Here is a 17,092-nt window from a genome sequence, read left to right on the forward strand (position 1 = left end):
GCCATTCAGAATTCAGAAGCAAGCCGGTGGCCTCTGGTGACCGGCTGCAACCTGCTGTGACCTCCCGATCTGCAGAACACTTTGAGAACGGGGGGGGGTTGTAGTGGGCGGGCGGGCATGGGAGTCCAGCTGCGGGAGGCGTGGCGCGAGCGTACTTGGGCTGGGCGCGGGGCTATAGTCCACAGTGGTGGGGGGGGCGGGGCCTGGAGGCAGGTGGGCCTCGATTGGTGGTAATGTGGGCATTGTTACGTCAGCAGCTCAAGCAGCGATTATATTTTTTTTTAAGTGTTTTGTGATCAATTTTATTCAAAATTGGGGAAATAATTGACCAAGGAGTGGATTTCTGAACTCATAAGATAAATCTCTACTGAAATTGTAAAAATCTCTGCGTTTTTGCGTCTGGTTTTCGAGGCGATACGTTACAAAGGCAAAATGCCGTACACACACACACACACACACACACACACACACACACACACACACACACACACACACACACACACACACACACACACACACACACACACACACACACACACACACACACACACACACACACACACACACAACCTTGTGCATGTGCTATCTAATCAACTCATACTATAAAAAAGAACTAAAGTGCTGGATTGACTCAGCAGGTCAGACAGCATCCCTGGAGAACATGGATAGGTGATGTTTCGGCTCAGGACCCTTCTTCAGTCTGAAGAGGGTCCTGACCCGAAAGGTCAACTATCCACGTTCTCCAAGGATGCTGCCTACCCATTGAGTTACACCAGCAATTTGTGTATTTTCTATTGTAAACCAGTATCTCCAGTTCCTTGTTTCTACAAATTATACTGTACAACCAAGCCATGCGCAAGTAGAACAGGTAGTGCAAAGAAAAAAAATACTGGAACTTCAAAACATAGTATCACATCACTATTGCATTGCAGCCACAGAGAAATGCACCAAGAAAATCATGAGGCTCACAGTTTCTGTGAACTGTACAACTAAAAGCATGATATCATGAAACTCTCATTGTCTCTGAGCAAGTAATGTAACTTACACTTGAGGACTTAGGAATTGTTGTGCCTGTGTATTAGAAGGTTTTTACTGAAGGTTTTACCTTTGCGTGGCGACTCTTGCAAACTTGTACTATATGCAAACAAAGACTCTCATTGCACCAAGTACACGTGACAATAAAGTATCAATGAATCATTGCTAGAAGGAAATTTCACTGTGCCTAGGTACGTGTAAAAATTCAGTACAATTGAACAATTGATATAGATTGCTGTACGTATGGATCATGCATGATTATCTGAAATCACTTCCGGAGCATTGCTATCATGGTTCACCTAATTTGGCTTCCTATTAGCAATAAATATAGGACTGTCAAATACATATAGATCAACAGAAAGTATTCACACAGTTTCTTTCAGGTGTTTAGGCAAATTGATTGGGAGATGGGGGTATTTTGAGGGGCTTCCGGTCTCTCAATCCTTATCTTTCAGTGAAATAGAATGGAAAGTTAAGGACAAGCTCACGATCGATGAAACAATGAGAACTAGATGTAGAGCAAAGAGCAAAAAAGACTGAAAATGGAGAAAGTGCTCTATGTGTTTGTGATTAAAAGTGATGAGCATGAAATATGGAAGATGTGAAAAGAAAATAGAAAATTCTGGAAATCTGTGTAGAAAGTGAACATATGAGTTGGTGGTCTTTCATCAGAACCAGGAAAAGTCAGAGAACAAACATGTTTTAAGTTGGCAAGAAGGGGAAGAGGTGAGCAAATGCAATATTTGAGATCGGGTGGAAACCAGAATAATTTAAAGGTGTAAATGGTGACTGTGTCGGAGTGGCGATGATTTTTTAAATTGCTGGCTGTTTGTTTGGAAGAGATGCAAGCAGAAGGTGATCAATTAGGTCAGAAGAGATGATGGAAAACAACAAACTTTCAGATTCAAAGCACTGTAGTTACTTAAAATTGGAAATAAAAGGGAATGCTAAGGAGAGGAAAAATGAAATAACATTACAGGTAGATGACCTTTCATCAGAAGTGTTCAATACTGTTACAAACTGGAAAGGCTGGTCATCTGAAATTAGTAATTACTGAGAGCAACAATATGTCTAGTGTGATAATGAGATGCTATTCTTTAAACTTCCGTTGTAGGAGGCAAAAAAATCAAGCAAGAATCAAAATAACTGGCAGTTGTTGCTCAGGGTCAATTTTCTGACCAGAAGGGAGGTGACTTGCAAAGCAGTCATCTAACCCAGTGATTCCCAACCTGGGGCCATGGCAAATTTCAGGGGGGCCACAGAAAAATGTTGGGATTTAGGAGGCCACAGAAAAATGTTGGGATTTAGGAGGCCACAGAAAAATGTTGGGATTTAGGGGGCCACTGGCTCAATGAAGGGGGCCACAGAGCTACCACCCTGTTGCCTCCTAAATTTCAGTTCTAATTAATTTAAATCTATGTAGTTGAAATATATTTTTAATGTATGATTATAAATGATTATTTTATTGAACCCACAAAATATTTTTTGATGTTTGTAGAATAGAATAAAATAGAATATATGTGCAATTAATAGACACTGATATTTTTATGGAAGGTATTATAATATTGAAGTACTTTTTTTCCGCTAATAATGTCAGGAGGGGCCACAGAAAAATTAAAAGATCCCAAGGGGGCGAGCTAAAAAAGGTTGGGAACCACTGATCTAACCTGTGTTTGATTTATCCAATGCAAAGGGAACCAGGTTATAATCATTGGATGTAGTAAGCTAAGTTATAAATACTTAGTGAATCACTTCTTCACCTGGAAGTATCATTTGCGTCCCAGGATGGTGGAGAGAGCAAGTGTTGCCTCCCCTGCAATTAAATGGAAGGGGGGGGGGGGGGGAAGGTTGCCTGGAAGCAGAAGAATGAATGAAAGAACCACAATGGAATAAAATTAAAATATGTTTTGAGAAGATAAATTCATAGACGACATAATGGGAGCAAGGGGTAGAGTAGCATGAGTGATGAAGACAGGAATTGGCAAGAGGGTCAATGTTGGTCATATTTTCCCAAAACAAAATGGAACAAAAGTCAGTTTGGGTGTTTAGGCAGATTGTTCTGCTAGCACTCATAATATGACTTAATACAACCATCATAGTCTTGATAGTTTGTCCAAAAAAATGTAGCCATTGGTTAAATACTATTTTTTAAACTTTGGGATCCTTACAATTGAAAGGAAATAAAACAAGTTTGATCCTAAAATGAAATTTAGACAGCTTTTAAGGAATATAATGCTACTGACATGCTATTTTACAGCCTGTAGTTTGCAGAGTATGAAGAGCAAAAACGTCAATGCTCACCCTTGGTACCGTACTGCAAATTAATATGTAAAAACAGACATTTGGAAATTGTCATTAGCATTTTGCAATCAGAATTTACAGATTTTGAACCAGCTCAGCTTTTTTTCACTGATCTCATCTTCAATGCTTTTACATCTAAGACCAAAGTGCTAACTTAAAATTTATTCAATTGTACTTTCATAACAATATGATTTAAAGCATTGATGCAAAGAATATTGATCCACAGAAATACAAATAAAGTGATATTCAAAAAGTACTGATGACAAGAAATATATTTGGTTATGACTCCTTTGAGAACGCATCTTTGCAGAGCCCCCATGTTGAGGATTATCGTAGAGGATGATTTGTTACCTATCCTCCCTGATTGTGGTCTGTTGGTCAGGACATCACGGTGGTCACGGTGACGCAGCAGTAGAGTTGCTGCCTTACAGCGAATGCAGTGCCGGAGACCTGGGTTCGATCCCGACTATGGGTGCTGCCTGTATGGAGTTTGTACGTTCTCCCCATAACCTGAGTGGGTTCTCTCCGAGATTTTCGGTTTTCTCCCACACTCCTAAGACGTATAGGTTTGAAGGTTAATTGGCATGGTAAATGTAAAAATTGTCCCTAGTGGGTGTAGGATAGTGTTAATGTTCGGGGATCGCTGGTCGGCGCGGGCCGAAGAGCCTGTTTCCGTGCTGTATCTCCAAACTAAACATCAAGAAACCAGCTGCAGGGATGAGTGCTGACTCCAAGGCCCATGAATTTAGAGATGAGCTTAGATGGGATAATAGTATTGAAAGCAGAGCTGTAGTCTACAAATAGAAGTCTGACATAGGTCTCTCCCTTATCTAGGTGTTCCAAGGATGAGTATAAGGCCAGCGAGATGGCATCAGCCGTGGACCATCTGTGGGGGAGGTGAACTGCAGTGGGTCAAGGTTGCTTGGTAGACTGGATATAATGGTTTCCATAACCGGCCTCAGAAAGCACTTCATGATGTTGGATGTCAAGGCCACTGGAAGGCAGTCATTAAGGCATGAGATCTTCCTTCAGCAGTGGTCTCCTTTAAGGGCCTGTCCCACTTTCATGACCTAATTCACAACCTTTTATACTCATGGATATTTTTCATCAGGCTAGAAAAATGCCCCGGCCTACTTAATGCCACGAGTACCTACGACTAGCATCACGATCTACCTATGAATTACCTACGACCTCCTATGACCTCGTGACGGCGATGCTGCGAGTATGGCCGTCTTGGTCTTGGTGAGACCACACCTGGAGTATTGCGTATAGTTTTGGTCTCCTAATCTGAGGAAGGACATTCTTGCCATAGAGGGAGTACAGAGAAGGTTCACCAGACTGATTCCTGGGATGTCAGGACTTTCATATGAAGAAAGACTGGATAGACTCGGCTTGTACTCGCTAGAATTTAGAAGATTGAGGGGGGATCTTATAGAAACTTACAAAATTCTTAAGGGGTTGGACAGGCTAGATGCAGGAAGTTTGTTCCCGATGTTGGGGAAGTCCAGAACAAGGGGTCACAGTTTAAGGATAATGGGTCTTTAAGACTGAGATGAGAACATTTTTACACAGAGAGTGGTGAATCTCTGGAATTCTCTGCCACAGAAGGTAGTTGAGGCCAGTTCATTGGCTATATTTAAGAGGGAGTTAGATGTGGCCCTTGTGGCTAAAGGGATCAGGGGGTATGGAGAGAAAGCAGGTACAGGATACTGAGTTGGATGATCAGCCATTATCATATTGAATGGCGGTGCAGGCTCAAAGTGCCGTATGGCCTACTCCTGCACCTATTTTCTATGATTATATGTCTATGTTTCTATGAGTCAAGGGCAAACTCAGCAGAGGTTGTGAATTAGGTCGTGAAAGTGGGACAGGCCCTTTAAGCAAGTGGGTACACAAAATTTAAGATTGTCTAGAATTGAGCTAAACAGGGCTAGATCTCACATTTCACAAAAACATTACAAGGCATTCCAGGTCTTCCACCTCAAACTCTTCCACCTCATACAGTAAAATGCGATGTACAACAGCTCACTGAAGCAGCAGTCTGTTGGAATGCCACCTGAATGTATTAACTCATAAGATTGAAGAAATCAAGGGGTTAGCCTTCATTGGGTCTTTGACCAACTACGATCAGAGATTATGAAAGGCAATGTTTTTGTTTTATTCAGATGCTCATGATCTTATGCACTTTCATAAGACCGCCCTTCATCCTCCTGTGCTTCAAGGAATTAAGTCCTAGTCTGCACAACCTCCCCCTATAGCTCAGGGCCTCAAGTCCTGGCAACATGCTCATACATTTTCTCTGCACCGTTTCCAACTTAATAACATCTTTCTTATAATAGGCTGACGAAAACTGGTCAAATATGGCCTCACCATTGTCTTGTATAACTGTAACCTGACCTCCCAACTTATACACTCAATACACTGACTGATGATATAATGACATGATGACAGCATATAATCCTCCAACACTTTCGCCACCTCCAACGGGATCCCATTACTGGCCACATCTTCCCATCTCCACCCCTTTCTGCTTTCCGCAGAGACTGTTCTCTCTGCAAATCCCTGGTCAACTCATCCCTTCCCACCCAAACCACCCCCTCCCCAGGTACTTTCCCCTGCAACCACAGGAGATGCAACACCTGTCCCTTTACCTCCCCCCTCGACTCCATCCAAGGATCCCGGCAGTCTTTTCAGGTGAGGCAGAGGTTCACTTGCACCTCCTCCAACCTTATCTACTGTATCCGCTGTTCCACGTGTCAACTTCTGTGCATCAGTGAGACCAAGCGCAGGCTCGGCGATCGTTTCACTAAACACCTCCGCTCAATCCACCTTAATTTACCTGATCTCCCGGTTGCTCAGCACTTTAACTCCCCCTCCCATTCCCAAACTGATTTTTCTGTCCTGGGCCTCCTCCATTGTCAGTGTGTGGCCCAGTGTAAATTGAGGGAACAGCACCTCTTATTTCATTTGCGTAGCTTACACCCCAGCAGTATGAACATTGACTTCTCTAACCTCAAATACCCCTTGCTTTCTTTCTCTCTCCATTCCCTCACTCTTTCCCAGTTCTCCCACCAGTTTTACATTTTATCTTTGTCCCGCCCACTCCCATGACATCAGTCTGAAGAAGGGTCTCAACCCGAAACGTCACCCATTCCTTCCCTCCAGAGATGCTGCCTGTCCCGCTGAGTTACTCCAGAATTTTGTGTCTACAGTGACTGATGACGGCCAATGTGCAGAAAACCTTCTTGACCACCCTATCTGCCTGTGACATCACTTTCAAGGAACTATGTATCTGCACTCGTAACACCCTCTGCCCTACAACACTCTCCAGGGACCTGCCATTCATCATGTAGGTCCTGCCCTGGTTAGACTTCCCAAAGTGTCACACTTTATACTTTTCTGAATTAAACTCCATCAACCATTCCTCAGCCCACCTGCTCAAACGATCAAGATACTGCTCCAATTTTTGACAACAATTTTCAATATATAATACCACCAACTTTAGTGTCATTTGCAATCTTACTAATCATGTCTTATACATTCTCATCTGAATGAAACCCCATACTTCACGAGTATATCCTTCACCTCACTACAACCATTTATTTGGGACTTAAGAAAGACTTGCACGATAAGAACTAAGAAAACATTATGTATCCGCACGGCATACTGGCACCTCTAAAAAGTTAAAAAATAAATTTTAAAATGTTTACAATTTTAACTATTGCAAAAAAATGACTGAAGTTTAAAAAATAAAATGCATTAATTAAATAGGCGGTCAGACTCTTAAACAGCTTAAAGATTGACGATCTGCCATAGGCACCAACAGCAAGAAACAATATGTGTACTGGCACCTTTTTATCTAGAAGCAAATGCATCGTCAACATATAGTAATAATCTGCCACTGAAGGAGTAGCTTCATCTGAGGCCATGGGTCACAGATTTTCATAACTTTCATTTTGAAACATTCCAAGAGCTTTATGGGGCTGTCCCACTGTTCGAGCTAATTCAAGAGTTTCCCCTGATTCGAACTTGGAGAATTACGGTAATTGCCGCTCGTAGGTACTCGGGACTCTCGTGGACATTTTTCAACATGTTGAAAAATCTTCACGAGTCTTCCCGAGCTTACTGCGTTTCCCGAGTACCTGCCGTTAGCGTTACGAGTCGCTAAGAGACGTCCCGAGCTCTGACGTACCCGCTCTGTACATTCTATGTGCTTACGAGTTTAATTTTTTTTAAAACTCGGGACAGCTCTTGAATTAGCTCGTACAGTGGTACAGCCTCTTTACAAGCACAAAATACATCAAGATATGTGTTAATTTTGAAGTATGAATACATTTTTTAATTTGTGGTCTGATATTTTCAATTCAGAAAAATGATTGATCAGAATTTACCAGAAGCTAAGGAAACAAATTTCCAGCAGGTCTGCTGACTGAGTAGTGCTACCACATTCTGACAAATTGGGAACAATGCATTTTTCAGACCACTCAGAACTTGGGAAAGGTATATCGAGGTACAGTCCAGGTTTTGCAGAAATTGTGGTGTAAAGTAATGACAATAATGAAGCATAAAATATAAATTGAAACTATTAAAGTCGATTTTAAACGTTTTTAAATAAGGCTTCTAATGTGTCTCTCAGAGCCTGAAATATTTAGTAAATTTTGACAGCTGACTAAGTCAGAGATATGATTAGGCTAACTATCAAATGTTATTTCGGATGTTTGCAGAGATATTGCAGGGCGGCATGGTGGCGTAGCAGTAGAGCTACTGCCTTACAGCGCCAGAAACCCGAGTTCGATCCTGACTACGGGTGCTTCTCTGTACAGAGTTTATATGTTCTCCCCGTGACCTGAGTGGGTTTTCATCAAGATCTTCGGTTTCCTCTCACACTTCGAAATGTACCGGGTTGTAGGTTAATTGGCTTCGTATAAAATGTAAAATTGTCCCCAGTGTGTAGGGTGGTGTTAATGTGCGGGGATCGCTGGTCGGTGCGGACTCGATGGGTCGAAGGGCCTGTTTCTGCACTGTCTCTAAACTAAACTAAACTACATATATCTTCGAAGATAGACACAAAATGCTGGTGACTCAGCGGGACAGGCAGCATCTCTAGAGAGAAGGAATGGGTGACGTTTCGGGTCAAGACCCTTCTCAGTCTGAAGAAGGTTCTCAAGCCGAAACGTCACCCATTCCTTGAGACTGAAGAAGGGTCTTGACCCAAAACATCATTCATTCCTTCTCTCCAGAGATGCTGTCTGTCCTGCTGAGTTACTCCAGCATTTTGTGTCTATCTTCGATTCAAACAAGCATCTGCAGTTCCTTCCTACATATACATTCATCCAGTCTCTCTGCAAAATGGCATATGTGTCTAAAGGCCCTGACAATGATTGATGAACGCTGTAAGAGATCAGCAGAAAATAGGAGCCATTCCCAACTCTGCAAATTTTGAACCTTTAGTCATTCTTGTCCAGAAGGAATAATGCAGGAAGTTTGGATCAGAAAATGTTTTGAGTTCCTTTTAAGACAACAGAATACAATGCCTATTCTAGCATTGTAAACTTTACCAAAAATGTGATGGAAATACCATTTGTGTTTACTTTACAGGTTCTGTCGAAGATATAGCAGAGTAACAACAGCTGGTCTGGTGAGATTCTCGATCAAGCAGATTAATGATAGTTAACACTTCTAAATTGGATAGGAAATTATGTGTTTAATTATGTGTAATTAAAAGTTAACAATGGCATAAGATGGTAGATAAGAGTATCAGAAAATGTCATTGTTGGAAACTAAGGTTTGTTGTCAGGAAAAAAAACACATGCTACATTCTATTTTAACATTGATATAGATATAAATAATGTAATATAAATAATTATTAAATATCATAACACCTTGCAAAGGGCATCTTTCAATTTCTGCGTCCATGAATTACTTTCCTGCTGCATCTCATGAATAATCTGCTTCTTCTGGTTAATGGTCCTATTGTCCAATTTTTGTGCTGAATGTAATGAAGATAATTCCATTTCCAAATGTTTAATCGTTCCTTCACACTCAGCCACCTATATGAAGAAAAATGATAGCCAGCTTTCACCATAAAAATAATTTACAAGCTAACATGGATATCAAACAGCGGCAAAAAAAATAGCATTCTTGCAGGCAATATATCATGAACTTTGTCAAAAATCACAAATAAAAAGAGAAAGATGAAAATATACACTGAAGTTCAAATCATTCTGCCTGATTTAGGCCCTGATTTACGGCATCATTTTTAATCCATAATTAGTTTTAGCTGAACATATTTACTTCCGATCAGTCTGAAGAAGGGTCTCGACCCGAAGTGTTGCCCATTCCTTCTCTCCAGAGATGCTGCCTCACCCGCTGAGTTACTCCACCATTTTGTGTCTATATATACTTATTATATATTACATTTCTAAAGGGGTTTCATTTTTGGAAAGCAGTGTATATACGTATGAATAGACTGGAACAAATGTACATTGTTCTCAATGTGAGCATGTGAATTGGTTATAGCACTAAACTGCCAACCTGGAGATCAAAAGTTCAATTTCCATCACAGCAAATTCCAAAATAAGATAGATTTGTAGGTAAGCACAGGGACAAATTTAAAAGCTGCTGGATTGATGTTTACAAAAAGTCCTTCACTTACATCGTTAGTGGCAAGGATATGAAAGATCTAACTTACGGGGAGGTGGGTTGACTAATACTGAAAACCTCCAAAATACAGGTGATTCTGTTATAACTCAATGGTTGCATTGTTAGGAAACCTCGTTATAAAACGTGTTATAAAAACAATTGTGTCAAGGCGGAAGTTGGGGGTTAGGGGCTATAAGGTTTCAAACTTGCAATAGCAAAGTTATTTTTCCCGTAGGATCATCAAAAATAAAGACCTTTTTAATAACTATCAGGTTATTTTTGTTACTGCAATCTAAATATACTCAGGGCTGCACATTACATTATTTCATAGAGTAAAATATTGCACAAGTGTGTAAAGAGAGGTGCTCGTTTATCAATTTCAATAGCCTCCAACAGTGAAAGTCGGTGTTCAACCTGTGTCTCAGAAGTAAATCTGGACAATAAATTAAAACAATTCCACCTTCATCATCACTGACTATTAAAATTCCATTAAAGTCACTTCCATTGACAAGAATCGAAAGATCCCTCTTTATAAAATCTAAATTTAAGAAAAATATTTTCCTGATAGTTTTTTTTCTGACCCCATTAGTTTCAAATAATTGCCATTATGGTATGTACTTGCGAATGTACTTATTAATAAAGAGCAGTTTCATAACTAAGTTATAATCCCTGTATTCAAAAACATTATTGTTTTACCCCAGTAGCCATTTCTTTTTCAGCAATCATGGCAGTTTGAAGTTCCTGTTCCAGAGACTGAATCATCTGTTGTTGATTTTCAACTACATTAACTGCAGTCAAATACTTCTGATGCAGTTGTTTTAGCAACTTTTCTTGATGCTGGATCTAAAATAAATTTCAAAGAGCTGTTTAATTACAAGTGCTACATGTAGCAAATCACATCAGCTCAAAACGGCAAAACGCAAAAATCTAATTCAGCTCGATCACTGAACGGAATTAATAGTTCAGGGCGAATGGCTTACTAAGCATAAATACCTGCATGGACTTTTTGGAATGACCAAACTGTATACAGGGTCTTCCTGGGTTACAGAAGAAATTAGATTTTATGCATAATTCGCCCAGGAATATTTAGAGCATTTTCCAAGACAGGAAGGTTACATAAGTGCAAATATCTTCTGGGGGTATGAAATAGCAGCTAGTTAATTGAAAGAGCAACCAGTCTTAACATGTTGTTCAAGAAGGAACTGCAGATGCTGGAAGATCGAAGGTACACAAAAATGCTGGAGAAACTCAGTGGGTGCAGCAGCATCTATGGAGCGAAGGAAATAGGCGACGTTTCGGGCCGAAACCCTTCTCCAGTCTTAACAAGCAGGTTACATGTTAACCTCCCCGCGATAATCCTACAAATAGATTGTCTTCAAGAATTTAGGTGCTATGGGAAGAATTTGATAAGGCAAATCACTCCCATTGACACCTTTAAAATACATCATCTAACAAGGTAATATCTATTTATACTTTAAAGCCTTCAAAACTAGCCATTGGATATGGGACATTCTACACTTGTACATAATAACCACACGGGAAGACAATAAATAAATGTTTGCGCTAATCAAACCTCATTGGGATTGTTCATTTCTGATTTAAGGGAAAAATAAGTCGGTTAACAAACTGTACTCAGGAACCTTGTGTTACTCTGGGCTGCCTTGTATTCTATCATATTTTACATTGTTTTAGTGTTCTAAGTAACACAAATTATGTCTTTCAAGAGAATACCTAAGTAGTTCAACTGCTCTCTTTCAAATGAAGTCATATAATTTCAATTAAACAAATAATTGACATGAGGCTTTTGAAAAGGTAGAAGCAGCATAGTTTTGGTCTTAACAGTAAAACGTTGAATAAAAATCTAATTGCCCCTATGCCACCGCCTATATTTAGACTGAACTGTAGAATTCCAGAGCTTACATCAGCTTGAACTAATATTTTGGTATGCAACTTGCCCCATATCAATGAAAGCAACACAGTTTTCTTTGGGGAATTTTTCATGTTAGTTGGGAAAAAAATCACATTGAAACCAGCCCATCCCATAAAATTGGCAACACGCCAAGTCAAATTAATAGGCAAGGGAAAATTCAGCCAATTACACTCATTTAAAGACATCTGAGAAGGCTCTATTTTTGGAGGCTCAAGGGCAATAATTGAAGAGCTTAAATGGCTTTTCGAATTCACTGACAACTATACACAAATGTAACACAAACCGTTCTATTTTTAACAATGTTTTCTATGACTGAAAATTAGTTCACTCTGATGTACTGTTATGTTTTGTGATAAAAACCATTTCTCAGCATATAGTAAGTGTATAGCAGATAAATATATGTAGAGACCACTCCTGCAGGAAGCAAAAAATATTCTCCGACACAGCCAAGTAATGCATCGTAGATATGCAAAGACTTTGAGCATCAGCAATTGAATCACTTGCCTCAGGATACCCAGCCTCTGACTGGGTCTTATACTGTAGTTATTACATTTACGTGGCTAGTCCAGTTGAGTTTCCAATCGGTAATAACCCCCAGAATGTCAATCATGAAGATCTCATCAAAGATAATATCAATGACTGCGTCATATTCTAAGGAGATTAGAATAAAATGAAACATTTAGCAAACATCCCTGCTTGGAACATGATGTAAGGAAGTCACTGATGAAGAAATTGGTAATGGCTGAGTACAGCAGACTGCCCTAAGGAACTCCGGCAGTAATGTTCTGAGGTTGTGATGATTTATTTCATTCAATGAATGCGAGTCACCAGCCGCAGCAATAATTATTGTCCATCCCTAATTACACTTAACATTAGTGACAGGATTCACAAACTGGGTTGCACAGTGGCTCAGCGGTAGAGCTGCTGCCTTACAGCACTGGAGTTTGATCTTGACTTGGGGCGCTGTCTGCACAGAGTTTGCATGTTGTTCCTGTGACGGTGTTGGTTTTCTCCAGGTGCTCTGGTTTCCTCCCCCATTGCAAAGATATGCAGGCTTCTGTAAATTGTCCCTCATGTGTAGGATAGAACTAGTGTATGGGTGACAATTGGTCGGCGCAGACTCGATGGGCCAAAGGGCCTGTTCCCAGGCTGTATCTGAAAGACCAGGTAACAGTTGCACATTTTCCTCTTTGGTTTTCATGACAATCCAGTGGTTTCATGGTCACCATTACCAAAACTGTATTTCTTTTAAGTTCTGACTTTTTCATTTAAATTTCTGCAACTATATTACGTATATTTAAATAATCAAATTAAAATTCTACCGCTATTGAGATGAGATTTATACTCAGACCCCTTTTTTATAGGTCGAGACATCTGAATTGCTGGTCAGATAACTTAACCACAGCACCACCGTGTCCAGCACAAATTCAATTTACTTATTGTGCTTAACTGTATCCACAAAGAATCAGCTTTCTTGTAATTAACATATTTCTGAAGCCCATCTTTTTTTCCCTTCCTATCTCTTCTGAAAGTGGCACAACGAAGAATATTAGGGAAAAAATTGCTCTTTTGCCGATAGCACAAAATTAATTCAAAGAAAACTGGCAGCCTGTTTTAAATTGTGCCCAATTATATTTTCTACTGACTTCAATAGAAAGGAATATCAGACATTATGTATAAGAGACTGCTGATACTTTATGAACCCTGCAAACACTATTAAAAAGTCCCAATTCCATCTTCAATTAAATTACAAGTCCTACCTCAGCAAAAAAAGTTGTATAATAGCTGTGATGTTGAACACTTCTTCGATAATTAAAGCTGCTATCTCTTTAAAAAATGCTTTTCAACAGTTTGTACATTCACATGCATGCCAGTCTTACTTGCCTCTAACTTTCTGGCAACATATTTGTTTCTAAGTAATCTTTATATTTAGTTCTTTCATACACTATCCTGAACTATGGTGAAAATTACTTAGTAGAGTCACTTGTTAGTTGAATATAGGAAAAACTATAAGATGCTGTTAGGTCAATGGCAAAGAAAAATAAGGATGAAATACTAATTTGTCGCTTGTGTCATTTTACACATTGCATGTTTCATTTACGTTGCAAGCTTGCATCCGATGCATGTGTGCACAAATGTTGCAAAACACCCTGGACAATATCGGTAAGGTTACGAGTAAACAAATAATTAACTCTCTGCAAGTACATTGAGGTGGCAGATGATGATGTTAATCAACATAAAGTACTAATGTTATTTTGAAGCTTCACATACAAGTTAACTAACTTTCTGAGCAGGAATGACCCATCACCAGTATAAAGTAAAGACATTATACATTAATTTCAGGTTAGTTATAGACCTGAGTTCCATTGGCTGCTTTAGTTGTATTAGCAGTTTTGTAGAAATGCTGTTGATATCTGCAGGAAGTGTCTGATCTAGAAGATTAAGATGCATGGGATCCAAGGCGATTTGGTTGATGGGAATCAAAACTGGCTTACTCATAGAAGACAGAGGATAGCAGTGGAAGGATTGAGCACTGTGTGATCAGTGGTGTTCCACAGGAATCTGTGCTGGGACCTCTGTTGCTTGTGATATTTATATAAATAACTTGGACATAAATGTAGATGGTGTGGTGCGTGGGTCTCAAAAAGGAAGAGAGGAGTCAAGTATTTTGAGAGGCACCTTTAATTATGTTCCTCCCGGTTGTAGGGAGGTCCAAACGAGAGAAAGATGGCACCCAAACCCCTGCCTTTAAACCCTCTGGTTAAGGGCCGCCTCCGGACTGAACCACTCCCGTGCCGAGGGGTTCGACAGCTATGATGGCGCGACCCTTGGGAGCCGCCACAGGACCCCCCCCCCCCCAGAACCCGAGGCACGAAACGCACCGGTGGGCGCACGACCCGGCCGGCCCGCGTGCGGAAGTCAGCAGATCGTGGGGCTGGCGGAGGCATAGGTGGATGGACAGGTCGAGGGACCGGCGGGAGGACAGGTGGAGAGACAGGCGGAGGGAGCCGTGAAGGGGGGCGCCCTCGAGGCCGAGGTTGGGCAACCAGCACCGGCTGGTCAATGTCCAGGTAAACAAATACGAAATCGAGGTCGCGACAAACCCCGTCCATTAGGCGTTAAATAGCCTGCGCAGCGTTCTTGAGGCCGAACGGCATCCACGTGAACTCATAAAGTCCGAATGGCGTGATGATCGCCGTCTTGGGTACATCATCCGGGTGGACCGGGATCTGGTACCAGATCCACTTTTGAAAATATTGTGGCCCCAGCCAAATGGGCGGTGAAGTCCTGGATGTGGGGTACGGGGTATCGATCCACTGTTGTTGCGGCGTTCAGACGTCGGTAATCCCCGCATGGTCGCCAGCCCACGCTTGCCTTAGGGACCATGTGGAGTGGGGACGCCCATGGGCTGCTTGAAGGGCGGACGATTCCCAAGGCCTCCATCGTGCGGAATTCCTGCCGTGCCAGACGCAGTTTATCCGGCGGCAGTCGGCGTGCTCGTGCGTGGAGAGGTGGGCCGGTAGTCTGGATAAAATGTACCACTCCGTGACTGGGGGTCAATGACCGAAACTGTGGGGTCAGGATGTCCGGGAACGCGGCCAAGATCTGTGCGAAGCGGGAGTCCACGGACGACAGGGGCCGTCCCACCGGCTGAACCAAACGCAACGTGATCGGCTCCATCGTAGCGGCGTTGACCAAGCGCTGACGCCTGACGTCCACCATGAGGGAATGCGCCCGGAGGAAGTCGGCCCCGAGCAATGGCTGGGAGACATCAGCAATGGTGAACCGCCACGAGAAATGGCAGGAGCCGAACACGATCGGAACCATGCGCATTCCATACGAGCGGATAGGGCTGCCATTCGCTGCGGTGAGGACGGGGCCCCGCTTACCAGAACGAATGTCAGCCAGCGAAGGAGGCAGGACGCTGAGCTCCGCTCCAGTATCAACGAGGAAGCGGGTCCCGGAGCGCAGATCGCAGGCGAAGAGGCGGTGAATTTGGCCGGCTGCCGCAGGGACTATTGGCAGCCGGCCCAGGCATTTCCCGGGAACGTGCACGGCTGGCGGCATTGTCGTGCTGCAGCACCCCAGCGCTGATGGTAGTAGCACCTGCGCCTCATGTTTGTGGTACTTGGAGCTTGCCGGCTCCTGTTGGTGGTGCCTGCAGCTTGCTGGCGCTGGACTGCAGGTGCAGTACCCGTCACGGCCGCGGGGGGGCGATCTTACGGGCCGTCGGGCTGGAGCTGTCACTCCTTCCACAGCTCCCCCGCCCCACCGGAGAAAATCGGGAGCTGCCGGGGTGACGTCATCGACGCGCCTGCCGACGGCCAGCGCGTTGACGTCATCATTGCGCGCCATCCACAGCGCGTCGGCGCGCCTCCCGAGGGCCCTGATGTCGGCGAAGGAGTCGTCCGTTAGCTGAAGACGGATGTAGGCCGGCTGTAGGTGTACTCGAACATCAGGCACGGCGTGTGCCCATCCAGGAGAGCAACCATCTCCTTTAGGAGGCTAGATGGCCGTCGGTCGCCTAGGCCCTCCATATGAAGGAGCCTAACAGCACGCTCCATCCTACTTAGTCCATAAATCTGGAGCAGGAGCTCCATAAGGCCGAGATATTTATCGGTTTCCGGGGGGGCTGCGAGGAAGTCCGTGACCTCCTCGACCGTGTCCTGGTCGAGGGCCCCCACCAGGGAATAGAAGCGGGTGTCATCGACCGTGATGCCCCGCAGGTTGAACTGGGCCTCTGCCTGCTGGAACCAGATGTGCGGCCGGGTGGTCCAGAAGTTGGGCAATTTTACCGAGACCGCGTCCAGAGACACGGCCTGGCCGGCCTGTGAGGAGGTAGGGCGTTCTTCTTTCTCCATCATGACGACAATGGAGCGTCGAGGTCACCAATGTGGTGCGTGGGTCTCAAAAAGGAAGAGAGGAGTCAAGTATTTTGAGAGGCACCTTTAATTATGTTCCTCCCGGTTGTAGGGTGGTCCAAACGAGAGAAAGATGGCACCCAAACCCCTGCCTTTAAACCCTCTGGTTAAGGGCCGCCTCCGGACTGAACCACTCCCGTGCCGAGGGGTTCGACAGCTATGATGGCGCGACCCTTGGGAGCCGCCACAATGGGTTGATTGGTAAGTTTGCAGACAACACCAAAATTGGTGCAGTTGTGGACGGTGAGGAACACTCTCAATG

General features: G+C 43.0%; 1 protein-coding gene across 1 annotated transcript in view; it reads right to left on the bottom strand.

Moving 5' to 3' along the window:
• LOC116972561 (paramyosin-like) overlaps nucleotides 1-17,092 on the bottom strand; it is a 407,834-nt gene that overhangs the window by 219,237 nt on the left and 171,505 nt on the right. The window contains exons 7-8 of the mRNA XM_033020381.1: nucleotides 10,675-10,821; nucleotides 9,219-9,386 (exon numbers count right to left, since the gene is read on the bottom strand). Of these exons, the coding sequence (XP_032876272.1) occupies nucleotides 9,219-9,386; nucleotides 10,675-10,821 (315 nt within the window). The remainder of the gene's footprint in view (nucleotides 1-9,218; nucleotides 9,387-10,674; nucleotides 10,822-17,092) is intronic.

The sequence above is a fragment of the Amblyraja radiata genome, chromosome 4 (assembly GCF_010909765.2).
Source record: "Amblyraja radiata isolate CabotCenter1 chromosome 4, sAmbRad1.1.pri, whole genome shotgun sequence".
Taxonomy (NCBI): Eukaryota; Metazoa; Chordata; class Chondrichthyes; order Rajiformes; family Rajidae; genus Amblyraja; species Amblyraja radiata.